The 27972-nt window shown below is 53.9% G+C and overlaps 1 protein-coding gene across 5 annotated transcripts; it reads left to right on the forward strand.

Moving 5' to 3' along the window:
• The first annotated feature begins 629 nt into the window (after positions 1–629).
• On the forward strand, positions 630–27940 carry LOC309400904 (GRB10-interacting GYF protein 1-like). Of its 5 annotated transcripts, none has more exons than XM_081969631.1 (28): positions 630–1007; positions 9655–9918; positions 10590–10663; positions 10830–10958; positions 12261–12390; positions 12623–12718; positions 12809–12920; positions 13042–13159; positions 13246–13286; positions 13464–13664; positions 14098–14327; positions 17932–18133; positions 18225–18419; positions 18556–18698; positions 19953–20112; positions 20215–20381; positions 21295–21428; positions 21570–21659; positions 21889–21989; positions 22395–22477; positions 22586–22684; positions 23541–23663; positions 23783–23956; positions 24793–24968; positions 25070–25230; positions 25444–25616; positions 25826–25967; positions 26518–27940. In XM_081969631.1, the coding sequence occupies exons 4-28, from the start codon at positions 10924–10926 to the stop codon at positions 26568–26570; spliced, it is 3339 nt and encodes a 1112-aa protein (XP_081825757.1). In that variant the 5' UTR covers positions 630–1007; positions 9655–9918; positions 10590–10663; positions 10830–10923; the 3' UTR covers positions 26571–27940. The 5 variants fall into 5 exon arrangements, with proteins under 5 accessions (XP_081825757.1, XP_081825759.1, XP_081825758.1 ...); XM_081969633.1 differs by having other exon boundaries at positions 17956–18133; XM_081969632.1 differs by having other exon boundaries at positions 13045–13159.
• The last annotated feature ends 32 nt before the right edge of the window (positions 27941–27972 follow it).

Genomic DNA, 27972 nt, shown 5'->3' on the forward strand with positions numbered 1-27972 from the left:
AAAGTTTGGAGACCCCTGATTTAGTCCCCAAAGGAAGAGGGGGGCTCTTATCAGCCCCATGGCTGGGGGGCTCCTCGGCCTCCCTGTCCCCCAAATACGGGGCTGCGTAGCTATGTTTTGACTCCGTAAACATCAAAGGCAACCAGGCAGGATTTAATTCTTCCAAATGAAGCTCTGGGACAGGTTGGGGGTCTACAGTGACCTTCACCTCAGGCCTGTCCACCCTCAAGGCCAGTTTTGACTACTTTAAGAGCATGGACTTCAACTCCCAAAAACCCCCACACTGTGACAGGGGGATTATGGGAGTTGAAGTCCGCCTCTGTCTTAACACAGTCCCTCGTTCGGCAGAAGAGGAGCCAAAGGCACTCTGCGCATGCTCAGAGGCCCTCTGGCCCTGACATCATTTTGTCACAGGCGCGTGACGTCACGCGAGAGGCAGGCCAGGCTAAATGAATAAAAGGAATGAAGGGCGGGGCCGGAGCTTGGATCACATAACGGCGGGGCGGGGCCACGTCCAAACAACGTCGACGTCCTTCACCTCAGGCCTGCCCCCCCAAAAGGACGATGGAGCGGGGGCGGAGCTTGTATCACGTGACGGCGCGGGGTCGCTCAGTCTGATGAGGGGAGGAGTCACGACGTCCAAACGGCCTGGCCAAAGAAAAAAAAAAGAGGAGAAAAAGGGGGCCGGGCCTGAGGGCGGATCACGTGCCGCCCAGCCTGAGGGAAGCGCGGGGTCACGTCCAGCGACGTCCCCGGCACACGTGACGCCTCCCGCGCGCCTTCGGGGGAGCCCGCGTCACGTGACCGGGAGGAGGGCGGCCATCTTGGTTACAAACACAAACAAGCGGCGAGAGGAGGAAGGAGCGCGAGACGCGGAGCCGCAGAGCCCTGGAAGAGCCGTCGCGGCCTCTTTCTCCTCCTCCTCCTCCTCCTCCTCCTCGGCCCCAGGCCCGCCCCCCGCTCCGGCCCCCGCCGCCTCGCCCGCCCACCCACCCAGCCACCGGCGGGTAAGGCGCGCCGCGGGGGGCCCTGCGTCGTCATGGGAACCGGGGCTCCCCACCCCCTCCCTCCGTCCCCACTCCCTCTCCGGGCCCGGGTTGCGCTCCCCGCCGGCCCTCGGCCCGCCCTGCCTTCGCGCACGTGGGGACCCCGCGTGGCCCGTGGGAGCGGCGCCCCCCTCTTCCCCTCCCCCCGCGGGGGTGTGGCTGCAGTGGGGGAGGGGCAAAGCGGGGCCCCTGCAGGGCCCTTTGGGGGGAGGGGCCAGGGCCCTCATCCTGGGCGGGGGCTGCAAGCGGGGCTCCCGGGAAGAGAAGGGAAAGGGAGCAGGAGGAGGGGGGAGTCTGGTGGGGGGGTATTGGGGGCGAGAGGGAGGGACCCCCGTTTTCCTCCCCCAGCCCCTCCTAATAGACCCCCCCCGCATGCAGTTTGTGGGGAGCCCTGGAGGGGGGGAAGACACGCCTCTTTCCAGGCCAGGTTTTGGGGTTTGGCTGCAAAGGGCGGGAGATTGGGGGTGGGGGGCTTTGCAAAGGGGAGCCTGCAAAAAAATGTGCTTTTTGTGGTGTTGTGTGTTAAAAACAATATTTTTTGATGCATGGATAAATTGTTGTAACCTGGGATGGTGCTTTGTTTCCGGGGAAAAGGGTCCCTTCTCTCCGCCCCCCCTTCAAGGGATGCTGGTACTGACCTGGCTTCACCTAAGCCAAGTTTGGCGGCCTGATGCTGCTCTGGAGGAAGCGCCGCCTGAGATGTTGGCTTAGCGGAGGGGAGGTTCAAAGGCCAGTGGCTAATGATTGCCAGCCGGTCAGGGGCATGACCTGGGTTTGAACGTGGAGGGTAAACATGGACCCTGGAAGGGGGTCCTCTGCGGCGGGAACCAGCTTCCCTCCAGAAGATGTGGGTGCTCCCTCAGTGGAGGCTTTTAAGAAAAGATTAGACAACCATTTGTCTGGAATGGTGTAGGGTCTCGTGGTTGAGCAGGGGGCTGGACTAGAAGACCTCCCAGGTCCCTTCCAGCTCTGATAGTCTATAATCCCAGGTCAATTAATCACTGGAACGAATTGACTCCAGAAATTGTGGGGGCTTCATCACTGGAGCTTTTAAAAAGAGACTGGACATCTAGTTGTCCGGAATGGTAGAGGGTCTCGTGGTTGAGCAGGGGGCTGGACTAGAAGACCTCCCGGGTTCCTTCCAGCTCTGATATTCAATAATCCCAGGTCAGTTAATGAAACGACTTGACTCCTGAGTTATGTGTGCTCCATCACTGGGGGTTTTTAAAGAAGAGTCTGGACAGTCACTTGTCTTAAATGGTCCAGGGAGTTGGACTGGGTCCCTTCCAGCCCTCTTCTGATTCATTCATTGAGATTGGGGAAAGGGTGGGCTGGTGGGTCTCTCCCTCCCTCCCTCCCTCCCTCCCCCCCCCTCTCTCTCTCTGTATCACAGCTAGCAGTTCATCTAGACCTCCAAGGTCCCTTCCAACTCTTTTTTCCTGTTCCCTTTCTCGGGGTGTTCATATAGTTTTATCAGGTTGCCAATGAGATTTGGTTGTTCTGGAAACAGAATTATAGTACAGGTAGTCTTCAACTTAATGACCACAGTTGAGCCCCACATTGCTGCTGCTAAATGAGACAGTTAAGTGGGTTTTACCGCCTTTCTCGCCACCGTTGTTAAGTGATTCGCTGCAGCTGTTAATGTTAGTAACCGGTCGTAAAGCAGATGTGGCTTCCCCATTGACTTTGCTCGTCGGAAGGTTGCAAGCGGGAATCAAGTGACTTTGGGACGCTGCGACCGTCATAATCGTGAGCCCCCAGCCCTAAGTGGCTTTTTCCAGTGCCCTTGAAACTTTCAACGGTCATTAAACGACCTGTATGGTGGTTTGTTTGTTTTTTTAAGTTTCAGTTCTGTTTCCTTTCACCTGCTGCCTTTGACCCACCTGGCTTGTAGAGTCGCCCCTGAATAGGGGAATGGATGCTTGGAGGGCGGGAGGGAGGGAGGCTTTGCCCTTAGATCTTCCTCTGAGGAAGGCAGAGGTGGCTGGGATGTTGGAGGGGGGCACGACACCCTTTTGGGTCTCTCTCATTTATTTCTTAAGCACCAGGCGAAACCCAGGTTACTTCAGCCTCTGCTTTCCTACGGCCTCCTTTCACGCCTAATTCCCATGCATTTAAAATAGAACAAATGGTTGTGCAATATTTTATTTTATTTTAAATATGCGTGTGTGTGTCTCCCTCCACCCCACCCATCTTAAGCAACTCTGGGTGGTTCATATCAACAATGAAAGCCATAAATATAAAGCAGCCTTATCAAGCATTAAAACCATAAAACGATAACGCTCCTGTGCGTTGAGTGTCCTGTTGGAATGACTCCACTTGCCCTCTTACCATACTTTCTGTCTCTGCAGCCCTATCCCAGCACCACAGGGAAATATCGGGTCTTAATGGACTCCCAAAAGACTAAAAAGTTGTGTGTGCGTGTGTGTGGGTCTGTTAAATTACCTGTGTGTGTGTGTGTGGATTTGTAGCATCCCTATTCTATCTGAGTTTTGAATGAAAGGCCTGTATAAAAATATTCAGGATCTGCTAATGTGGTGGATGCCTTTTTGGTTATACACTCTGAGCTCTAGTAGTCTCCCTGTAGAATCCTTTCTTTAAAAAATTGTCCTCTGCTTACGCTCAGGAATTGCTTTCAGTATTCTACCATATCCAGTATATGAAGAAGAAAACCAGGTTCCATGCCACGGCTGTGGCCGTGTGGAAAAGGCACGAGGGGGATTTGCAGAATGTCAGAAGTGGTTTTTATTTTCAGAAAAGTAACGGGACTGATATTTTGAGGAGGAAGAAGTAGAAAAAAACATTTCGCTTCCTATCCTGGAAGCGTCATCAGTTGCACTGGGTGGTGTGTGAGAGATGGAAGGACAGTTACTGACAGTTGGGATGACTTGGCTATTGTTAATCAGTTCAGTTGCCTTTTCTAAATAAAAATCACTTTTGACCTGGAGGACTGAGAATCTTCGTAAAGGTTTGATTTGCCAAAAGTGGTCAGCACGTATCTGTTGGGCAGCTGCCTTCCGTTTTGAATCAGATTCAGGTGTAGGACAATTCTTTGGCATTTGGGCCATGATGAGCACTTGCGTGTCTTACAAAATTGTCAACCCAGGGAAGTGTCCCCTCCATGGTGGTTGGTAGGCGGATATGTGTGGAAGCTGTGGGTCACCTGTTGCAAGGAGGAAGTGACCAGGGATTCTGAACTGAACTGAAAGATGCTTTGGGCCCAATTGCCTGAGACAGGGGATAGCTGGCAGAAAGGAAGGGTTGCTTAATTGATTTCTTCCTGCGTGAGAGAAGGAGGTGTCAGGAGAACAGCTTCTTTTTGATGTACTTCAGTGCCTCCACAAATAGGGCTTTGAATCAGGAGGGACTAAAACACGCAGGTGTGTGCGTTACTTTTTATTTTATTTTTGTAGCTCAGTCAGGTAAATCTGTTTTAAGAATTTAAGACCTAGGCAGCTAAGTTGTTATGCCAGCGAGAGTCAAACGTTGCCTAATGGGAAGGGTGGGCTTTCTATGACACCAGAGGTGGTGAGGGGCTTGGAGCTGGGACACGCAACACCAATGATGGTTTGTTAAATTCCTCTGTGGACTTCCACTCCCAAAGATGCCAGAAGTCCCCAAATTGGTTGGTGGTTCTTTTCCCCTGTGGAGAGAATACGAAGCTGGAGGGGGCTGCCTCCCCCCCCCCCCCCCGTTAAAGAGGTTCTCCAGGGCAAAAGAACTTAAGAGATCCCCCTTCGTGCCTGGGGGATTCCTCCTCACAATCCTCTGATTGCCCAGTCTGTGCAATTGAGCAGGGGTTCTCCGACCTTAGCCCCTTTAAGACTTGTGGACTTCAACTCCCAGAGTTCCCCACCAGGTAGGACCTAAGTGGGAGACCCGCTTCCCTGGGACGGCCCCTCGGCTATGGGGGAAACGCTTGGTCGGCTCTCCACTTAGCCTTCTCTGCCTTAGGCTGCACAGGCCCTGCTCCTTTTGTAAGTTAAAAGTGTACGTCACGGGGTCTGCTCCCCCCCCCCAACAACAACTGACAAGTTCTGCTGTGTAGACAAATAATTTGTGCTCCAGCCTTAAGGTTAATAGTTGCTCCGTACGAATTATCCCCACATTTGGCTCCCCAAGGAAGGCTGCCGATTGGAGTCTCTCCCTTCTTGTTCTGGCAGAAGAGTCCTGGATAGTTTGTAGGGTTCCAGAAATCCTGGGTTGTCTTGCTTAGCCAGGATGGGGCCACCTGCAGGGCGCTGCAGGTTGTTATTGAGTTGTGGGTCCTGGAGGTTTTCAAAAACAGGCCCAACCTTTTGATTGGGATGATATGAGATCTTCTGCATTGTCCAGGGGGTTGGACTAGAAGACCTCTGAGGTCAATTCCCGTCCTTGGAGTCTGTATGTCCTCACCTTTGCTCCCAGTCTTTCCTTGGGGGGTTGGGCTCTGCGCAGGACTCCGCTCAGCCTATGGACGCTGGGAGATCATCCTGGCATTCTGACTGGGGGGCCAGGAATCGGCCATGGCAGCAGTGGAGGAGGTAATCCTCACGTTAGGACCATTCACTCAGTGAGGGCACTGAAAAAGTGACTTGGGACCTTTTTTCACACTTACGACCACAGATGCATCGCCATGGTCACACGATCAAACTTCAGATGCTGGGCAACCGGTTCATAGTTATGACGGTCGCTCTGTGTCTCGGTCCTGTGAAAGTGTTGCAACTTTCTGACTCCCCTCTTCCCCCCCCCGGAAGTAAGCCCTCCCCGGAGAATCAGCCCCATCGGGGCTTTTGAGCGCATGGGCTGAAATAAGCCCCCCCCCTGACAATATGGCAACAGAGCAGCAGCCGTGAGGTGACCACGCTCGCCGCCTCCTGCACCCCTAAAATAATAAGACCTCCCCGAAAATAAGGCCAAGCGCTTATTTCGGGGTGTGTGTGTCAAAGGAAAATAGGACCCTGTCCTGTTTTCAGGGGAAGCCAGGTTCACTTAACAACAGCCAGCGTTACTACGTTCACACGGCAACTATGGCAAGAAAGGTGGCAAAATGGGGCAAAGCTCACAACTCTCATTTAAGATCAGACATTTTGGGCTCAGTTGTGGTCAAAGGTTGAGGCCTCTCTGTGCTGGAGAATTGCAGAGGCTTTTTCTGCCTCATTTCCCTCCTTGAGTTCAGAACTGTGTCCAACCCCTTCTACGTGTAAATACGCCAAATAAAACAGGCGTAAAGTGGGACCTTTTCACAAGCACAGAGTTTGAGCTTCGTTTTCAACTTTCAGTCCGCAGCAGCTGCAGCATCCGACAAATCTCCTGAACTGGTTGCTCTTCTCTTGCATTGTTAGCCCCCCTCCCCCCCCCCCGATCTTAACTTCTGGTTTTAAAGAAAGAGCAATCCGTTTTTGCCTCCTTATGTGGCGGGTTTACTGATCAGATGAGGAAGTTTCCTTACTTACCACTTTCCAATAAAACCATTTTTGATTGAGAATAGAGGAAGCCGGAAGGGACCTCGGAGGTCTTCTAGTCCAGCCCCCTATTCAAGCAGGAGAACTTATACCATCTCAGACAAGTGACCTCCAGGGATGGAGCACCCACAACTTCTGGTGGCAAGCAGTTCCACCGGCTAATTGTCCTCACTGTTAGGAAGTCTCTCCCTAATTCCAGGTTGCTTCCCTCCTTGGTTAGTTTCCATCCCTTGTTTCTTCTCCTGCCCTCCGGTGCTTTGGAGAATAGCTTGACCCCCCCCCCCCCCGGTCCTCTTTGTGGCAGCCCCTCAAATACTGGAAGATGCTATCATGTCCTTCCTAATTCTTCCTTTCTTTAGACCAGCCAATCCCAAACCCTGCAGCCGTTCTGTGTATGTTTTAAGACGGGTAGACTTCAGCTACCCTTAATTCCATAGGTGGCACAGCTGGCTGGGCAATTCTGGGAGTTGAGGCCCACAAGCCTTAAAAGTTGCCTTGGTTGGAAACCCCCCTCCCCCCCCTTTACTCTATCCACACAGACTGGACCTGTTAAGATGCCCTCCTCCAGAAATGCATGGGTTTTGTTTTACACCAGCTAAACCTTTGAAAGAGTTAATTACTCATTTAGTAGATTGGGGAAAAACGCCCTGACATACTTTATCTGGACCCGAGATTTCTTTATAAGATGGCAAGAGATGGGCCAGATGACACCACCGCTGGCTTCAGGTGGGAGAACGGCCATAACGGAAGAGATCCCTTAACAAGCTGGCTGGCGAATTCTGGGAGTTGAAGTCCACAAGTCTTAAAACTGCCAACGTTGAGTAACACCGTCCTGGAGCAGCGGTCACCAGTTGGTGGTCCACGAGAAAATTTTGGTGGTCCGCAGAAAAATGATTTGCATTTTTTTATATTGCACTCAATCAGGGGTCCTCAAACTACGGCCCCTGGGCTGGATACGTGCAATGAGCACCTGTGTTGCTGCAGAGAGTCTCCCCCTTTGGGGTCTTTTTGTGGGGGGCGGAGGGGGGCGGAAATCCCGACTTGGGGTCTGTTTTGGCCTCCTGTTTGTGGGGCTTTGGGCGAAGGCTGGAGGGCCTCGTTCCAGTGGGACAGCATCAGGGCCTGGAACCGGCTGACCATCTCAGCCCGCTGAGCCTCCGGGTGCCAGTACCTGGCCTTGCATTCCCACAGGTCTTCCCTCTGCTTGGAAAGCCTATGCTCCTAGTCCTCAGTGAGGTGCTTCGGCTGAGCCTCCTCCTCGGTCAGATCCAATTTGAACTGAGCTGTTTTGCCAGCTCTTTCCCCTGGTGGCTGCTTAGCTCCAGCAACGGCTTCCTGTTGGGGCCCTAGGAGCCCGGTGGGCAGGCGAGGAGGGCCTGGGAGGGGAGGGGCGAGTGAAAGCTGAGTGACATCAAGTTGGCCACGCCCACACAGCCACGCCCACACAGCCGGTCATTAGGCAGATCATATTAGTGGTCCTCAGGATTTAGTATGATGAGTTTAGTGGTCCCTGAGGTCCGAGAGGTTGGGGCCCCCTGTCCTAGAGTGTCTTCATTCAGAGTAAAGGATGGCACAAACCTCCTTTTGCTGAAGGCGTCCGTCCTTCTCTTGCCCTTGTGCCAGTGTGGGGCTCTCTTAGGGGGTGTTGCTCCTTGCTCCGGAATCCAGATCTCTCTAGCCACCAGAACAGCTGTTGGGCATTCTTCCTTCTTCCACGAATCCCAGACCTCTGTGGCAGCGGAAGCAGAGTGGTTAGAGCAGGCGGGAAGGCATCCCTGTGGGTTAGGGGGAGGAAGAAGATGGTGGGGGCAGCCAGGGCTTCTGAGCTGAAGGAGGAAACGCTTGGAAGGCCTGCCAGGAAAATTGCCCAATCTCTCGCTTTTGAAATGATGGCGCAGGACTTGGGATTGACCTTCCTTGCAAGCCCTGCCTGCCTCTCGTGCCCTGCGTGGTGCCCTGTTCCTCCTTTGGCCCTGCAGTGGGAGGCAGAGGTGGGCACCAGGCTATGGGGAGTCAGTCGGCTGAAGTTGTGTTTCTTCAGATTTAAATTTTCCCTGGCACGTTGCTCCAGTTAACAGAAGAGCAATAGACTTATACACCGCTTCGTAGGGCTTTCCAGCCCCTTCTCTCTAAGTGCTTGACAGAGTCAGCCTATTGCCCCCCCCCCCCAACAATCTGGGTCCTCCTTTTACCGACCTGGGAAGGAAGGACGGAAGGCTGAGTCGCCCTTAAGCCCTGTGAGAATCGAACTGCTGGCAGAGTCAGCCTGCAGTCCTGCATTCTAAGCACTGCAACACCACAGCTCCAAATAGCAAGAGCTGGAAGGGACCTTGGAGGTCTTCTAGCCCAACCCCCTGCTCAAGCAGGAAACGCTTTAACATTTCAGACAAAGGGTTGTCCAATCTCTTGGTAAAAATCTCCAGTTGGGCTAGCCATTCCACTGATTAATTGTTCTAACTGTCAGGACATTATGTCTCTCAGAAGGACCGTAACAGAGTTGGAAGGGACCTTGGAGGTCATCTAGTCCAACCCCCTGCTCATGCAGGAGACCTAGGGTTTCGAACCGCCGACCTTTCTGATCGATAAGCTCAGCGTCTTAACCACTGAGCCACTTCCAAGGTGCCCAATCAGGGAGATTTGGTCTGTTCTCTCTTTGCCAGTGGTGATCTAGCATTTAGAAATAAAATTGAAACTATTTCTGCCAGGGCAGAGGGGAGCTTCTGCCCTTCTAAAGAGGGCAAAGTGCAGGGAGATAACGCCTCTTCTGCTTCCTTCTGGAGCAGACGCCCTCAGGATGCCCACTTTGATCTAGTGGTTAAGTGCCAGGCTAGACACCGGGAGGTTGTGAGTTCTAGTCCTGCCTTAGCTATGAAAGCCAACTGGGTGATTTTGAGCCAATCACCAGGTGACGGGGGGGGGGGGAGTTCTAGTCCTGCCTTAAGTGAGCAGGGTGACTTTGCGCCAGCCACTTTTCCTCGGCCCACCCCACCTTGCAGGGTCGTTGTTAGGAAAATAGGAGGATTTGCTTTGTTTGCCGCCTTGAGAAAGTAGCTGCTTTTGAGAAACAGGGCGGGGGGGGGGGGTGTCCTCCCCTTCGGCTCTCCCCAGCCTTCCAAGGCAGGTGTCCATCTGCCGTTTTAACGCCGGCCTCTCTTCTTTTGCAGAGTGCTGCTTTGACAGGAGTCAAGCCGCCGGGCTTCGTCCTGGGGGGGGGGCGGCCAAGCCAAACCGCTTTCTTCTCCGGCCACCCCAGGCTGCGGAAGCTGCTTCGGTGGGATCGTGCCTGCTGAGGGAGGAGGAGGCTGACCCTCCCTGCCTCCACCCCTCCCTTCCTCCATCCCTCCCTCCCTTCCTTCCCTTGCTCTTTCTGCCAGCTTCCCTCCTCCTCCTCCTGACAAGGGGCAGCACCTGCGCACAGGCACCCTCAGGTGAGTGGCCAGGTCTGGGTCAGAGGGGGCCTGAGATTATGACGGTCGCTTCCATGGAGCAGCTGCACTCAATCCTGGGATATATCCCTCCCCCCCCCTCAATCAATGGGGCATGTGGGGGGCCAGGCAGTAATTCCAAAGACCCCAGGACTTTGGGATACAGGTAGTCCTCGACTTATGACCACAGTTGAGCCCAAAATGTGTTCCTATAAGTGAAGCGGTTGTTAAGTAACCCCAGGGACCAGGTGCCCTCTGAGGCCAAGCGGTGGGAGAGCCGTATCTTGGGAAAACCCAGCATGATTGACTTTGCTCTCTCTCTCTCTTGATATTTTTTCCCCTTTTTGAGATAAGCCCTCGGTCGCTCGCCAGTTAAAAATAGCTCTGGGAATAAAAAGAGCCATAAAAGAATTATCAGCCGGGAGGGGCTCCCGGTGCCATCCCAGGGCAGTTGCCTAAATCACGTAACGCTTCTCTCTCAAAGCAAGCAGACAAACAAACAACCTTCAGGCCGTGGCTGATGGATCTCTGCCACCGCTTGGCCCCAGAAGGCACCTGCAGGCTGGGTCTGGTGCAAGGAAGGGCAGCCAGCAAGCCCCATCTGGCTTGTTTTGCTCACCCATCTGGCAGCTCCAGGTTGGCATCGCCCATTGGTGTCCTTTCCTCTTTTGTAGGTTCCTTGGGGGTTTCATAGCCCCCCCCTCCCATACACCCAGTCAGAGGGAGAGAATAGCAGCCGAGTTTTAAGGTACGTTAGGAGGGCAGGCCCCCCCCTCCTTAAGGACGGGCCATTCTCCTCTCCCGCCCAAGCGACGGGCTCTTCCCACAGGGAGCAGGCTGTCCCCGCTTTTCCCTCTGGGGTCCCTCGAGAAACGGGGAGTGGCGGTAGCAACCCCTCTGCCTTTCCCTTCAAGCTCTCCACCGTCGCTTGGGCTGTCGGGGGTCTCCTTGGCGAGGCATTGAGGAAGGACGTCTTAGCCGGCCAGAGAGCCGCCCCAAGACAGGAGGATGGCTGCCGAGATGCTGAACTTCGGGCCAGAATGGTGAGCGAGGCAGGGAAGGGCAGCGGGGGGGGGGGGGTTGCAGGAGATCCAGAGCCCCCAGGGGAAATGGAAGTGGCCCAAGATCTTCTGGAGTGGTGCCACGAGGGCCCCATCTTTGCAGGATCCAACTGGAACCAAAGTTTTATTCTTCCAGGCTTTTGGACTGTTACGAAAAAAGTTTCCCTAGTTACTAGAACAATAAAAGTAAACACTCCTGAAGAAAAGATGCAATAGCTACAAACAGAGGAAAAAGAAGAAGTGAGGAGAAAGGGGGAGAAGGAGAAAAGGAATGAATTAAGAGTGGAATTTTTGAGAGCCCAAGAGAAAAATGGTTAAAAGAGGAAGGAAGGAGAAAAGAGTTACATTAGTAGACCAAAGAGAATAATAGTAAGATTGTTATTGTTAGGAAACTAATAAAGAGATAAAGAAACTATAGCATATTGTTAATTGTAGACAAATTGAAAGAAACACTCTCTGTGTTTAAATTGAACTAGAAGATATATGTTGTTTATGGTAAAATATATATAAATGGAGAAAAGAAGAAATGGGAATTTGATGTAACTTTGAAGGGGCAATTGAAGATATTGTTTATGTAGTAAGAAAAATAAGTATAAAGGTGAAAATAGTAGAAGAGAATAATTTGGCTGAAAGGGAAAACAAAACTATGATGTAAAATGGACTGTGTAAATCAGAGGGTTCCTATAATATGTATAATTTGTATTAAAATAATAAAAAATTATATATATTAAAAAAGAGGATGGGCTCCAGCACAAGTCCAGCTAAAATAGAATAGAGCGGGAAGGGACCTTGGAGGTCTTCTAGTCCAGCCCCCTAACTCAGGAAGGAGACCCTCTACATCTCAGACAAGGAGCTCTCCAGTCTCTCCTTCAAAGCCTCCAGGGATGGAGCGGCCATGATTTCCGGTGGCAAGCAGTTCCACTGGCTAATTGTCCTCACCGTCAGGAAGTTTCCCCTGAAGTCCAAAAGCTTGGAAGGTTCAGCCTCTGGTCCCAGGCACCCACTCCGGTTGGATCCTGCCCCCTTATTGTGGGACACGTGAATTCACCTTAAATTCATTTTAGGATTTCTTTTTTACCGGGCAGGCAAGAGGAGCGGAGGCCCTTCCTCTCCCCTTTTCCTCTTCTGCTACCTGGCCAGGAGTCCTGAGTCCCTGAAGGGGCCCTTCTGTCCCTCGGCCTTGCCATGCCACCTTGCCCCCTGCTGCCAAGTAGCCACTCCACTCCACCTCCTCCTCCTCCTCCTCCTCTGCTGTGGTCTCACGCCGGCCTTCTGCTTCCGCAGGCTTCGTGCACTCTCCAGTGGGGGCAGCGTGGCTTCCCCGCCATCCTCCCCTGCCATGCCAAAGTACAAACTAGCCGAGTACCGATACGGGCGGGAAGAGATGCTAGCACTTTACGTCAAAGACAATAAGGTGAGCCTGGAACCTGTAGGTGCTCGGGGACCGAGCCTGTCTCTGGCCTAGGTGCAGGAGGGGCACCCCTGAGGAAGCCGAATGGGCAGAGTGCGGAGGGCACACAAAGGGACCGGGGCTGGCTGAGGAATTCTGGGAGTTGAAGTCCATAAGTCATAAGGTTTTGGAGTTTGGAGACCCCCTCGGTCACACGAGGGCCCATGGTTCTGTTCCCCCCCCATCCTCCTGGCAGGTCCCTGACGAAATCCAAGACCGTGAATTCTCCGCCATCCTGGAGGAGGAGCCTCTGCAGCCCCTGGCGTTGGTCCCGTTGACCGAAGAAGAGCAGGTGAGTTTGGAGGCTGCTGCCCTGGGAGGAGGCCGAGGCCCTGGCCCTTCCCTCCCTCACCTCTTTCTCTCCCCTTTTGGCCTCCTGCAGCGGAACTTCTCCATGTCCGTGAACAGCGTGGCCGTGCTGAGGCTGATGGGAAAGGGGGCTGGGGTGGCCCCTGCGGGGGTCTCTCGTGGGAGAGGCAGCACGCGGAGCCGAGGTAAGGAGGCTTTGGGGCAGGTGGCAGCAGACCCCAAGGGCTGGGCCTTCTCCCCCTTTCCGTAAGGGGCAGCGGCCTGCCTCTGTGACGTGCCTCCCGTCTGCCCCCTCCTCGAAACAAGCAGGCCGCGGGCGAGGCGAGAGCGGTTTTTACCAAAGAAGCGTTGAGGAGGCGGAAGGCGGAGCCTTTGGACGAGGAGGGGTCCGTGAAATCCACCGCAGCCAGAGTTGGGATGACAGGTGCGTAGTAGGGGCAGAACTTTGGAAGGGGACACAGTGGGGCTGGCCTGCCTGTTCCCGACCCTGATGCCCTCCTTTTCCCGCAGAGGGGATCGGCGGTTTGAGAAGCCCATCCGGCGGGAAGGAGGTACGTGTGGGGCAGAGGAGACACCCCCGGGTGCTTCTCCCCTCCCCCCGAGGAGGCTGCAGAGAGGAGGGTGGGGGTTTCCCGTTGGGGCTGGAGGGTTGTTTGGGCGCTTTGTGTCCTTGGGGGAGGCGGCCGTCTCTGCCAAGGGGGAGGGGTGACGGCTGTTCTCTTTCTTAGCCCGTGCCCCCTTTGAGGAGGGGGCTCCCCCCAGCCGCAAAGACTTTGCCCGCTCGGACAGCGACAACTGGCGCACGCTGCGTGAGGAGCACGAGGAGGAGGGAGAGGGCAGCGGCAACACAGGGGGCGGGTCAGGAGGAAGCTGGCGGCAGAGCGGGGGGTCCCGGCGAGAGAGCGAGCGCTGGCGGTCGGCCAGCCCAGGTGAGCTGCCCGTGGTGTCTCCTTGGGGCTCCCAAAGGGAAAGACCCTCCGGCCGATACAGGCGGTCCTTGAATTTCAACAGTTCATTTAGTGACCGTTCAAAGTTCAAAAGCATCGAAAAAATACGACCAAGTTTTCCACACTTACGACGGTTTGTACTATCCCGTGGTCACGTGATCAAAATTAAAGCACTTGGCAATGGACTCAAATTTATGACGGGTTGCACATGATTCCCCTTTTGTGACCTTGTGACTAGCAGAGTTGACGGGGAAGCCGGGTTCACTTAACGACCGGGTTACTAACTTATCCATGACAAGGATTCACTTAAGAATTGTGGCAAGCACTGTCATAAAGTGGGGCAAAACTCGCTTGACAGCAGAAACGGTCGTAAGTCAAGGACTACCTGCAGTCTCAACCTCCTTCCCCCCCCCAGATGGAGGGCCTCGTTCGGCCGGCTGGAGGGAGCACGGCGGGGATGGGCGCCGGCGGAAGTTTGACTTTGACTTCCGGGAGCGTGAGGAGGAGCCGCGCGGGGGACGTCGCCATCGGCAGAGCAGTGACAGCTTTGAGGAGGAGAAGGACGGGCTGCCCGAGTGGTGCCTGGAGGACGAGGAAGAGGAGATGGGCACCTTTGACTCCTCAGGGGCCTTCATGTCCCTCAAGGTATGGGCTGCCCCCCCCTTCTTCTTGACCAGGGGTCAAATGCTCTGATGTCTTCCATTCTTTTGCTATTTTCGTGCACGCACACCAAATGTGCACTTTGTGCGAATGCGTACCGCAGGCGCTGATTATCGGAACTACTCCTTGGCCTAAACTGGTAGTAAAAAATCATGCGGCACAGCTGATTTTCATACAGCTGATCATCGGACCCAAACCGGTACTAAAACATGCTACCAGTTCAGGTGAACCGGAAGCATTTTTGTACTACTTGTTCAGGCGAACCAGTAGCATTTTTTAATTATTTGTTCAGGCGAACCGGAAGCATTTTTTAATTATTTGTTCAGGCGAACCGGAAGCATTTTTTAATTATTTGTTCAGGCGAACTGGAAGCATTTTTTAATTATTTGTTCAGGCGAACCGGAAGCATTTTTGTACTACTTGTTCAGGCGAACCAGTAGCATTTTTTAATTATTTGTTCAGGCGAACCGGAAGCATTTTTGTACTACTTGTTCAGGTGAACCAGTAGCATTTTTTAATTATTTGTTCAGGCGAACCGGAAGTATTTTTGTACTACTTGTGCAGGCGAACCAGTAGCATTTTTTAATTATTTGTTCAGGCGAACCGGAAGCATTTTTGTACTACTTGTGCAGGCGAACCGGTAGCATTTTTAAATTATTTGTTCAGGCGAACCGGAAGCATTTTTGTACTACTTGTTCAGGCGAACCAGTAGCATTTTTTAATTATTTGTTCAGGCGAACCGGAAGCATTTTTTAATTATTTGTTCAGGCGAACCGGAAGCATTTTTGTACTACTTGTGCAGGCGAACCGGTAGCATTTTTAAATTATTTGTTCAGGCGAACCGGAAGCATTTTTGTACTACTTGTTCAGGCGAACCGGTAGCATTTTTAAATTATTTGTTCAGGCGAACCGGAAGCATTTTTGTACTACTTGTTCAGGCGAACCGGTAGCATTTTTAAATTATTTGTTCAGGCGAACCGGAAGCATTTTTGTACTACTTGTTCAGGCGAACCAGTAGCATTTTTTAATTATTTGTTCAGGCGAACTGGAAGCATTTTTTAATTATTTGTTCAGGCGAACCGGAAGCATTTTTGTAGTACTTGTGCAGGCGAACCGGTAGCATTTTTTAATTATTTGTTCAGGCGAACCGGAAGCATTTTTGTACTACTTGTTCAGGCGAACCAGTAGCATTTTTTAATTATTTGTTCAGGCGAACTGGAAGCATTTTTTAATTATTTGTTCAGGCGAACCGGAAGCATTTTTGTAGTACTTGTGCAGGCGAACCGGTAGCATTTTTTAATTATTTGTTCAGGCGAACCGGAAGCATTTTTGTACTACTTGTGCAGGCGAACCGGTAGCATTTTTAAATTATTTGTTCAGGCGAACCGGAAGTATTTTTGTACTACTTGTTCAGGCGAACCAGTAGCATTTTTAAATTATTTGTTCAGGCGAACTGGAAGCATTTTTTAATTATTTGTTCAGGCGAACCGGAAGCATTTTTGTAGTACTTGTGCAGGCGAACCGGTAGCATTTTTTAATTATTTGTTCAGGCGAACCGGAAGCATTTTTGTACTACTTGTTCAGGCGAACCGGTAGCATTTTTAAATTATTTGTTCAGGTGAACCGGAAGCATTTTTGTACTACTTGTGCAGGCGAACCAGTAGCATTTTTTAATTATTTGTTCAGGCGAACCGGAAGCATTTTTGTACTACTTGTGCAGGCGAACCAGTAGCATTTTTTAATTATTTGTTCAGGCGAACCGGAAGCATTTTTGTACTACTTGTGCAGGCGAACCGGTAGCATTTTTAAATTATTTGTTCAGGCGAACCGGAAGCATTTTTGTACTACTTGTTCAGGCGAACCAGTAGCATTTTTTAATTATTTGTTCAGGCGAACCGGAAGCATTTTTGTACTACTTGTGCAGGCGAACCAGTAGCATTTTTTAATTATTTGTTCAGGCGAACCGGAAGCATTTTTGTACTACTTGTTCAGGCGAACCAGTAGCATTTTTTAATTATTTGTTCAGGCGAACTGGAAGCATTTTTTAATTATTTGTTCAAGCGAACCGGAAGCATTTTTGTACTACTTGTGCAGGCGAACCAGTAGCATTTTTTAATTATTTGTTCAGGCGAACCGGAAGCATTTTTGTACTACTTGTGCAGGCGAACCAGTAGCATTTTTTAATTATTTGTTCAGGCGAACCGGAAGCATTTTTGTACTACTTGTTCAGGCGAACCAGTAGCATTTTTAAATTATTTGTTCAGGCGAACCGGAAGCATTTTTGTACTACTTGTTCAGGCGAACCAGTAGCATTTTTTAATTATTTGTTCAGGCGAACTGGAAGCATTTTTTAATTATTTGTTCAGGCGAACCGGAAGTATTTTTGTACTACTTGTGCAGGCGAATCGGTAGCATTTTTTAATTATTTGTTCAGGCGAACCGGAAGCATTTTTGTACTACTTGTTCAGGCGAACCAGTAGCATTTTTTAATTAATTGTTCAGGCGAACCGGAAGCAATTTTAACTACTTGTTCAGGCGAACCGGAAGCTTTTTTAAATTATTTGTTCAGGCGAACTGGAAGCATTTTTTAATTATTTGTTCAGGCGAACCGGAAGCATTTTTTAATTATTTGTTCAGGCGAACTGGAAGCATTTTTTAATTATTTGTTCAGGCGAACCGGAAGCATTTTTGTACTACTTGTTCAGGTGAACCAGTAGCATTTTTTAATTATTTGTTCAGGCGAACCGGAAGTATTTTTGTACTACTTGTGCAGGCGAACCAGTAGCATTTTTTAATTATTTGTTCAGGCGAACCGGAAGCATTTTTGTACTACTTGTGCAGGCGAACCGGTAGCATTTTTAAATTATTTGTTCAGGCGAACCGGAAGCATTTTTGTACTACTTGTTCAGGCGAACCAGTAGCATTTTTTAATTATTTGTTCAGGCGAACCGGAAGCATTTTTTAATTATTTGTTCAGGCGAACCGGAAGCATTTTTGTACTACTTGTGCAGGCGAACCGGTAGCATTTTTAAATTATTTGTTCAGGCAAACCGGAAGCATTTTTGTACTACTTGTTCAGGCGAACCGGTAGCATTTTTAAATTATTTGTTCAGGCGAACCGGAAGCATTTTTGTACTACTTGTTCAGGCGAACCGGTAGCATTTTTAAATTATTTGTTCAGGCGAACCGGAAGCATTTTTGTACTACTTGTTCAGGCGAACCAGTAGCATTTTTTAATTATTTGTTCAGGCGAACCGGAAGCATTTTTGTACTACTTGTTCAGGCGAACCAGTAGCATTTTTAAATTATTTGTTCAGGCGAACCGGAAGCATTTTTGTACTACTTGTTCAGGCAAACCAATAGCATTTTTTTACTACTTGTTCAGGCAAACCAATAGCATTTTTTTTACTGCTTGTTCGGGCGAACCAGTTCGAACCAGTAGCATTTCACCCCTGTTCTTGACACACAGGCAATGCCTTGAGTACTTGGTCTTGTGTGAATTCAGCTAACGGTTGGGTAGCTTAGAGTGGGCGGGAGTGGGGGCTTGTGAAGCAGGCAGGCTGAGCTTGTGGTGTGACACCCCTCCCAGGCTCTCCCTGCCCCCCTTCTGCAGAAGAGCCCCAAAGAGTTTTTGTCGGAAGAGCAGGAGCTGAGTTTCCAGCCGCTGCCGGAGGAGCAAGAGGAGGAGGAGGAGGAGGAGGAGGAGGAGGAGGAGGAGGAGCAGCCTCCTGAGGCCAAGGAGGGCAACCCAAAGGCCGGCAGCCCCACTGCTGTGGAGAGGGCAGAGAGAGGTGAGGGCAAGGGCAGGGCTGGGCTGGCGGGGGGGGCTGGGGGCAGAGGCAGCACCTGGGGCTTGGAAGCTGAAGCCTTCCCTCCCCCCAGATCAAAAGGACCCCCGTCCTGGCCCAGAGGAAAAGAAGCTGCCTGTTCCCCCGGGCACCCCCTGGCAGCCCAGCCCTCCCTTCATCCCTCTTGCCGCCACTAGCAACTGTGAGGCCCTTGTGTCGGGGAACTCTCCCAAAGCAGAGAAGCTGGCGCTGCTGCCCTGCGGCAACTTGGAGGCGGAGGCCCTGGATGGTAGGTGGCCCTGGCAAAAGGCCCGAGCGGGGCTGAGCAGGCATCGCATCGCCTGCCCGTGGGTGGGGCTGGCACAGGTTGGGCGGGGGGGGAGGGCACCTGGGTTCTGAAACCCTCTCCCTCTGCGCCTCCCCAGGGGACCCGGCCTCTCTCGGCTGCCCAGCCCAGCCCAGCCCAGCTGCCGTCCCTCCCCTCCCCGTGGCCCCGCCTGCTGCTCCTGCCGCCGGATTCACAGTGGGCGACAACGAGGATGAGGACGGGATGAAGCACCTGCAGCAGGTGAGGATGGCTCTCCAGGGGTTGCCCTGGGGCCTGCCAGCAGAGGGCGCTCTCCCGCCTCCCCTCCCATGCCAGGAGGGAGGGGCCTTGGCCTGGCATCCTGCAGAGGGGTTTGCTGGGGAGCCCTCGGCTGACCCCCCCCCTTTCCTCTAGGTCACCTTGCAAGGGAGACAGGCAGCATCAAAATATAAATTAAATTTAAAAAGAATCAAATCAAATAATCAAATAATAACAAAAATAATAAGGCCTAAGGGGTGGAAGTGGCCAAGATCCACTTCTCTCCTGGATCGTCCGTCCCGCTTTGAAGTGGGGCACCCCTGCCGGACCCCTTGCGTCAGTTGCAGGGAGTCCTCACTATAACGGCCATAACAGAGGCCAACATTGAGGTTACTAAGTGAGGAATTTGTTAAGGGGGGGTTGTCCCATTTTACGGCTTCTCTTACCACATTTGTTGACTCAATCACTCTTCAATTAGTAACATGGTCCTTAAGTGAATCTGGCTTCCCCATTGACTTGGCTTGTCAGGAGGTCGCAAAAGTGGGGTGTCAGGTGACACCCCCCCCCCCGGAAACCGCAACCATCATAAATATGAGCCGCTTGCCAACATCCGTATTTTGATCACATGACACACACGGGGACACTGGCAACGGTCGCAAGTGTGAAAAATGGGGACACGTCATTTTTTCAACACCGTTCTAACTCTGAACGGTCACTGAATGGTCACTGAATGAACCGTTCTAAGTCCAGGACTGCCTGTCTGGGCGTGAGGCAGATGAAGGGGAGGCTTTATAAATGCATTTTGGACCATCTCCTCCACAGGCGGCACCTGCTTTATGACCGTTACAACTTAAGACAGATATGGGCAGACTGCCGGGCACACGGGGAGGGCAGAGGGTAGTCGCTTCATTTTACACACGTTTCTTCACCCCTGCGAATGCCATTAAGCAAGTGCTGGTTTTCGGCAAAACCATAACAATACGAAGGCAGCCACGGGAAGGCCGGATGGTGCCAAGAGCCGTGGATGGGATTGTCGCTGAGTCCCCGCAGGGCAGGGCCCCCCGGGACGACGGCCGGAACTTAGGATCCAGGTTATAAGTCCCCTTTTGTGACTCGGTCCTAAGTGACCGTAAGTGGCCGCCTGTTCCCAACTCCTCCGCAGCCGAGGTGGCTCTCTCCTTGGGCTCCCCCAGCCTTGTCTTTGTGGTCGTGGCCTCTGGGACCCTCACCCTGCCCCTCGTCCCCTTCTGCCCCCAGGAAGCGGAGAAGATGGTGGCCTCCCTGCAGGACAGCTCGCTGGAGGAGGAGCACTTCGGCCAGGCCATCCCTGAGCACCGCAACACGGCGGCCGCCTTGCCCCTCTCCCACGAAGCAGCCATGAAGTGGTTCTACAAGGACCCCCAAGGGGAGATCCAAGGTGCGCCCCACCCCCACCCCCCCGAAGCCCTCGGGGCTGGAAAGGGCCGGCTCTGGGGCTCACTCACGGGCCCCTTCCTCCCTCTCTCTCTCTCCCTGCCAGGACCCTTCACCACCCAAGAGATGGCCGAATGGTTCCAGGCCGGCTACTTTGCCATGTCGCTCTTGGTGAAGCGGGGCTGTGACGAGGGCTTCCAGCCCCTCGGAGAAGTGATCAAGATGTGGGGAAGAGTGCCTTTTGCGCCCGGTCCATCTCCCCCGCCATTGCTGGTGAGCGTAGGCCGGGGGAGGGCTGGGCGGGAGCAGGTGGGCGCCTGGCCTGCTTTTCCGGGTTCCCCATTTGGCAATTTATGTCGGGGGTGGCATGGACTCCAACTCCCAGAATCCCCCAGCCATCAAGGGCTGAACAGAATTCAGCCTGGGCTGGAGAAGAAGAACAAAGGTGGGCAAACGAGGTTACTGTTTGTTTCTGATCAGGGTAGCTTTCTTAGGAGATGGTGGGAAGCGTAATACATCTCGGCTTCAGCACAGTGGAAACAAGAGCTGGATGGGGAATAGGGGGAGTTTGTCCACGTGCCCAGGTTGAAGTTATTGTTTTTAGAAGCTAGGAAAAGCCGGTGCCAAAGGATGTCCGTCTCCACTGGTCTCCTAGATCACAAGGATGGCAAACTCCCCGGCTCACCTCACCGTCACGTGGGATTTCACGGCGGTTCTCCCCTTTGCGGGGTGGGCCTGCGTGAGATTCTGTGCATTGAGGCCACCCACACTTGGCAGTTTTAAGGCTTGTGGACTTCGACTCCCAGAATTCCCCAGCTGGAGAGGAGAAGGACAAATGTAGCTAGACGGTTTATGCCGTTCTCCTAACCCTAACCCTAACTTAATAGAAAGGGGGAGCGTGGTTGACATAATATAGCTTGACGTTGGCAAAGGGGGGGGGGAGCCGGCTGGGGAATTCTGGGAGTCCACAAGCCTTAAAGTTGCACCCATGGTTTATGCAGTATGCTCTTCCTTGAAGCCATGGGGGGGGGGCACCCTGGTGGGGGACTCGGTGCCCCCCTCCATTTAGAGCAGTGGAAGTGGGGCGTTGAAGCAGCATGGCATTTCTTTGGTCCTGCCTTGGTTGGCGTGGGGAGGGGGCTGCAGGGTCCCTTGCAGGGAGCTCTAGGGTCCTGTCTTCATGCAGGGGGTAGGTGACCCCCTCCTCTCGCCCCTCCAGGGCAACCTGGACCAGGAGCGCCTGAAGAAGCAGCAGGAACTGGCAGCCGCAGCCATCTACCAACAGCTCCAGCAACAGCAGCTGCTTCAGCTGGCCAACAGGTACCACCCATGCCCCCCTCCGCCCCGCCCCACCCACGCCAGGGCTGCCCCAGGTGGGCCAGGGGGAGGGAGCAGAGGAGCCTGCAGCAAGCGGGGGTCTTTCTGGGACTCCCCCCTGGCTACTCCGCCTTCCTCTTGCAGCCGGCAATACCCCCAGTGTGCCGTCCAGCAGAAGGTGTCGTCGGGGGATCTGAGCACCTTCCTCCAGCAGCTGCAGGCTCTCAAGCCCAGGTGAGGCCCCTGCAGCCCCCCATCCAAGGGGGCCCCTGAGTCTGCTGCCCCCTCCCCAGGTGGACTCCCTGTAGTGCCTCTAATCGGTGGGGGGGGGGGGCTTCCTCTGAGGAGGAGTTGCAATTGAGGGACAGGGAAGCAGGTCTGCTGTACTTGCGAGGGGTGGGGGGGGCAGCACTTGGGGGGCCTGGGGAGCTTTTACATCCCCGCCTTCTCGCTTCTCTTCCAGAGCTGGGGAGCAGGGCATGATCCCCTCCATGAACCGATCCATATCTGTGCCAGACACTGGGTCCCTCTGGGACACACATACCTCAGCCTCACCGCAAGCAGGTCTCTGACGGGTGGGGGGGAGGGGGAGGGGGGGACACCTGCTTGGGAGGGGGAGTTGTGTCCTGGGATGAAGGTCCGGCAAGGCCTCCAAATGGCCACAGCTGGAGTCCCTCGCATGGCCCAGAGGAAAGGGAGGCTGCTGGGCTTTGGGGTCCTCAATGGATAGGACCCTCGTGTCCCCACGGGTGGGGGGTGGAGGGGCAGAGCCCTTGTAACTGGCCATTTTAGAGGGGAAGATGTGGGCAGAGGGAGGAAGTGGGGCTCAGGGTGAAAGCTCTCTCTCTCTCTCTCTCTCTCTCTCTCTCTCTCTCTCTCTCTCTCTCTCTCTCGTTCTCTCTCTCTCTCTCTCTCTCTCTCTCTCTCTCTCTCTCTTCCCTTCCTGGGTAACCTCGATTTCTCCTCTAGGCGGTGAAGCCAGTTTGTGGGATATTCCAATTAATTCTTCAACTCAGGGTCCGATCTTAGAACAACTTCAACTACAACATAAAGTGAGTTTATTCATTCCCCCCCCCCATTCCCAGAGTGGCCCTCAGAAGGGGGCAGCCGGGAAGGGCCTTCCCCCCCCCGGTGACCCCCTCTGTCCCCCCCTCCCTCAGCTGCAAGAGCGCCGAGGGGCCGAACTCAGGGCGAAGCGGGACGAGGACGAACGGAAGCGGCGCGAAGAGGAGGAGCTCTACCGGCGCAAACAGGCAAGGGCAAGTGCCGGGCGGCCCACGGCCGAGAGGGGACGGGGAGGAGGGAGGGGCTGCGTGTGGGGCGGCAGCCGGGCTTGGCCCATTCCGGTACAGGAGGAGTGAAAATGGGGTGAAAAAACAGGGGGGGCACTTCCAGGGGGAGGGGGATACCTATAAAGGAGAACCTTTGTAGCTCAGGGTTGAAATGAGGGGTCCTGGGGGGTCCTTGTTTTACTACCTGACTACATAACCTCATCCGTGCTAGAAGGGAGGAGGGTTTGGGGGGGGCAGAACGATGACTGCGGGGTCTTTGGGGGTCTCGGAGCTTGGAAGTTTCCTTGCAGACGTTTCACGACCCAGCTAGGGAACCTCATCAGTGCTAGAAAGGAGTGGAGTCTGTTCTCACTTTATATTCTGCTGGCTTCCCCTGGGTGGTCTTAGTTGGCTTGTTGGGCCGTTTCCTTGATTGTTGGTCTGATGTTAATTTTGGTCTGATTGCTGGGGTGTGTGTGTGTCTCTCTCTCTCTCTCTTTCTGTGTGTGTGTGTGTGTGTGTGTTTTGGCCTCTTTGTTCCCTTTTTTGGCGGGTGGATTGTCTCTTCTGCACAGGATGTAGGTCTCCTTCATGGGTGCCTGTGGGTGGCTGGCTGGTGAGAGAGACAGGGAAAGGCCCAAGAATGGAAACTGAGAGCAGCAAAAAAAACACCTCTCCCTCCTAGCACTGATGATGTTCTCTAGCTGGGTCGTGAAAGGTCTGTGAGAAAACAGGGCCGTTCTGAGAGCACCAGGGATTCCTGCCTGGGTAGGGGCTCCCTTGGGGAGGCAGGGGGCTGGGGGAGTCTGCCCGGCCGTGAGCAGCCTGGCCTTCCTCCCTGCAGCTGCCCTCCTCTTCCTCCTGGGGCCAGCAGTCCGTCAACGCCTCTTCCGGGCAGGGCAGCTTCAGCCTGGCCGACCTGCAGAAGCTGGGAGACGCTCGGACCTGCAGGGAACTTCGGGAGGAGGTGAGCCCGGCCCCCTCTGGCCTCCCCCCACCCTGCCCCTAGGGGCCTTGGGAACAGGAGTGGGAGGAGCGCCAGAGACCCTTGCCCACCTCTCTCTCTCTCTCTCCCCCCCCCCCCAGTGCCGCCACCAGGAAATCCTGCAGAAACTCCTGCAGCAGCAACAGCAGAGCACGCAGCCCCTCTGGGGGGGGCTGGCCAAGCAGAGCCCCTCCCTGAAGGCCCTGCTGGAGTTGCAACAGGAGAGTGACAGGCACCTGCAGAAGCCGGCCCAACCCCGGGGTCAGCAGCGAGCGGTGAGTGACCCCTGGATGGGCAGACCGGCTTTCAGGGAGGGGGAGGGGGGGTTCCCTGCAGCCCACCCACCCTCTGAGTCAGCACCAGGTCTCCTCGCCTACTTTCACACCATCCACCCTCCCCCAGCCCTTGCTCCTGCTTGCAGGCCCCCCCCCCCCCCCCCGGTCAAGAGTGTCAGGGTTCCAAAGAGCATCCAAAAGCCAATCGGAGTCCGAGGCAGAGGATTCCTCAAAGTCCCCGTTGATGAAGAGAGCCACGTTGGCACACCTGGGAAAACCTGAATCTGGAAGCTTCCTGCTTTTCCCATCCAGTTGGGATGGGAAAGTTCAAGATCTCCCCCCCCCCCCCACCCCCAAGTCCATCCCATGGTCCAATCTCCCACTGCCACGCTGGCAGCTTCCACCCACCCAGCTCCAGTCAGGTGCAGAGACAAAGGATGACCTTGGCTTTCCAGAAAGAATGTTGTTATGGCTACCTGTCGTCTAACTCCGTACAATCCCATTTTCCCACCATAGAAAATGCACCGTAGAATAATAGACAGTGCGGCAGGCCAAAGACCCACAAGAAAAGATGGCTGCAGGGCTGACAAAGAGGACCTTGGGGGAGGGGGGGGTTGCACCCCAGGCCAGCCCCCGCCCTTTACCTAGCGGGTGTGTGCTGGGAAGGGGCCGTGCTTTAAGGAAAGGAACCCTTTCAGGGCCTGGAGAGACTGGGGGGGGGGGGTTTGTTCCCCATTGGGCTTCCTGCTTTAGGGGTCCCCGCAGTTTCCCCCTCCCCCCCGGTTGACTCTCTCCCAAAGCTCCCGGTGACCCTTTTCTCTTTCCTGCCCTGCTAGCACGGCGGACACGGCCTGAGCAGCCTCTCCTCTCAGTGGGCTTCAGACGTGGGTTCCCTGTGGGGGGGCCACGAGAAGGCCGGCCCCCTCGGTCTCTGGGAGGAGAGCATGAAGGGCCCCGGGCCCCTCGGCCGCAACCTGGGCTTGAGGAATAGCCGGAGCAGCCCCTCCCTAGGGTGAGTTGGTCTCCAGGGATGGGAGGGGTGGGGGTGGGGGACAGCTGAGCTGGGGGGCCCCCTCACTCATTCCTTCCCCCCCCCCCATCTCTCTCTCTCAGGGACGCCTACTCCGTCTCCAGCCGGCAGAGCAGGAAGAAAACGGAGGAGGAGGAGAAGCTGCTGAAGCTGCTTCAGGGCCTCCACAAACCTGCCCAGGACGGCTTCACCCAGTGGTGTGAGCAGATGCTGCACGCCCTCAACGCTTCCAGCAGCCTCGATGGTACCTCCTGGGGGACGGGGGGGGGGGCAGGGGGGAGGGGGAGGGGTCTGCGGACGGAACCGATGGGAGGCTTACGTGATTCGGGAGGGAGCCACGGGGGGGGGAGGGGTCTCCTGGGGAGGGTGGCTCCCCCCCCCTTTCTCCTCCCCGGCTGGTGTAAAGAGAAGCTGCCTTGTGCCCCCCACCAATCATCTCCCCCCCCCGCCCCCCCAGTGCCCACCGTGGTCGCTTTCCTGAAGGAGATGGATTCGCCCTACGACGTCCACGACTGCATCCGCTCCTGCCTGGGGGACACCCTGGAAGCCAAAGAGTTTGCAAAACAGTTCCTAGAGCGCCGTGCCAAGCAGAGAGCCAATCAGCAGCGACAGCAGCAGCAGCAGCAGCAGGTGAGGGGCGCCTGCCAGGGGGGCACAGGAAGGTGTGGGTGTGGGTGTGGGGCTTTTCCTTTGGGTGGGTCCGTAGGCGGATCTTCGGATGGGCACAGAAGTCTGCCCTGCCTGCCCCTTCTCTGCTCAAAGGACGCCAGGCCCCACCTTGCAGCTTCTCCCCCTTTGCTCACCCCCCCCACTCACTCACCCCCCCCCCCCCCCGGCAGGAGGCCTCCTGGCTCAGCCCCAGCAGCCTGCAGTCGCTCTTCCAGGCCAACCACAGCCCCAAACCGCCATCCTTTGAGAACAGCCAAGCCGTGAAGATCAAGAGGCGCCCCGTGATGCTGCACGCAGACCCCAGCATCCTGGGTGAGTGGACGCGGCTGGGGAGTCTGCAGGCAGGGGCGCTCGGTTGGGAGGAGCACCGGGAGGTGGCAGGACGGGCGCTTCCCTCCTGGCCACAGGGCAGCTCGCTGCGGGAGGACCCAACCGCTCCACTTAGTTGCTTAAAGTAGTTTTGAAAACTCTTTTAGGAGTGGTTGCGGTGGCCTAGAGGGGGAGCTCTCGCCTCACAGTCAGGAGGCTGTGAGTTCGGTCCTAGGTAGAGGCAGATCTTTCACTCTCTCTGGGCACCACAAGAATCTATCTGCTGAACAAAACTCTGCCCTGGCCTCAGGGAGGGCATCCGGCCAGTAAACACTCTGCTAGCTTCATTCAGTTGCCCAGACTCCACCCGGCAAGGGATTGTGGGCTCCTTAAATGAAGATGATGAGTGGAAACATTATTTTAATGTTTGCAATTCACCTTTCAATTTTGTCCTTGCTCTGGGGCAAGGTTTCTTATATAACAGTCTTAACTCGTCCCGCAACGCCCTGTTCCCGGGTCGAGCTGTGGTAGACGCTCCGCTCCTTCCTTGCAGGCTACGCTCTTCATGGCGCCTCCAGCGAGCTGGAAACGGTGGAGGACTACTGAGCCCCTCCCTCCCTCCCTCCCTCCCTCCAGCCGTGGGACCCCCGTCCACCCTGCCGCTGCTGCCTTGATCTCACCCATTTCAGTTCCAGCTGAGAGAGCCCTGCGGGAGGCAGGGTTGGGGGCCGTGCGGGCCCCCTGGCGAGTGAGCGCGAGGATCAGCTGGGCCAGACCGGAAGGAAGGCTGTTGCGCACTTCATTCCTTAAAAAAAAGCACCTTAAACAACGCCCTCTTCTGCTTCTTCTGCCATATGCACTTTATCCGAACTTTGGTGGTTGTTTTTTTTTTACAGTGACTTGTTACAGACTGAGAAAAAAAAAAGGAAAAAAATTTTTTTTTTTTGAAATTGTGAAAGATTTTTTTTAAAAAAAAAAGCTTAAAAAAACCTACAAAAAAGTTTATCTTAAAAAAAAAACACTTATTTTTCACGTATGTTTAAAAAATGTGAATGGTAAATTTCACAGAAGCTTGATAAAAAAAAGATTTATAAAAGAAAAAAAAACTTGAAGAAATGCACTTAGAAAAAAGATCTTTTTTTTTAAAAAAATGGTTTGGATAACTATAGATAACAGATGTAAATATTCTACAGACTCTTCTCGATCCGCACAGTATATTTTCTCTTACGAAGAGGCCATTTTATAAGAAGTTTTTTTTTTTTCGTTTTTGGTTTTTGTTGAGTTCTTTTTTTAAGAAAATTGCACAAAAAAATGCCTCCCTCCTCGTTTCCTTTTCTCCACCCCACCCTGGATGTCACAATTTTCTATTGTGTTTGATTTAAACAAAAAAGAAAGAAAAAAAAACCCAGAAAAAAAAAAGAGAAGAAGAAACAACAACTTGCAAAAAGAGGAATCTACACTACTGTTGAAGCGGGTCCCTCCTCCAAGAAGCTGCTTTGTTCTCCAAGCCGATCCCGGACTCCGGCATCTCCTCCTCCTCCTCCTCGATCTCCAGGAACCTCTGTGGAGCCCCCTCCCCCCAGTGGCCCTTTCCCCTTCCGGCCAGTTCCTTCCTCGTCCGTCTGTCCTTCTGTGGAGATGCTCATGGCGGGCAGTTTTTCTCCAGCGACCGGCGTGGGGATGCGTCCTTTTTTTTTCTAACAAAGGAAAGCAAACGCCGGATGTTGTGAGTCTCCCCGTTTCTCCGGGCCCTTCCCCTCCTCCCCTCCCCGTTTCGTGCACGGATGAGAATCATGAATCGTCCTGCGGGTCGCCCGCCCCGTGGCATCGACGGTCGGAGCGCCCTGTGCACCCAAAGCCAAATTTGAATGTATCCTACTTGGGTGACACTTTTGGCTCCATGCCTCCCTCCCAGAGTTGTCAGCTATGTTGCTGCTCACCTGGGCACAATTGTTGTGTGTGTGTGTGTCTGTGTGTGTGTGAAAAAGAGAGAGCGCATGGGACTGTT

Source organism: Natrix helvetica, assembly GCF_964273705.1.
Source record: "Natrix helvetica genome assembly, chromosome: Z".
Taxonomy (NCBI): Eukaryota; Metazoa; Chordata; class Lepidosauria; order Squamata; family Natricidae; genus Natrix; species Natrix helvetica.

Coding starts and splice junctions, on each gene's coding strand:
- LOC309400904 (XM_081969631.1), top strand. CDS start 10,924: ATGGCTGCCGAGATGCTGAACTTCGGGCCAGAATG. Junction 10,959..12,260: donor CTGAACTTCGGGCCAGAATG/GTGAGCGAGGCA, acceptor CTGCTTCCGCAG/GCTTCGTGCACTCTCCAGTG. Junction 14,328..17,931: donor GGGCCTTCATGTCCCTCAAG/GTATGGGCTGCC, acceptor CACCCCTCCCAG/GCTCTCCCTGCCCCCCTTCT.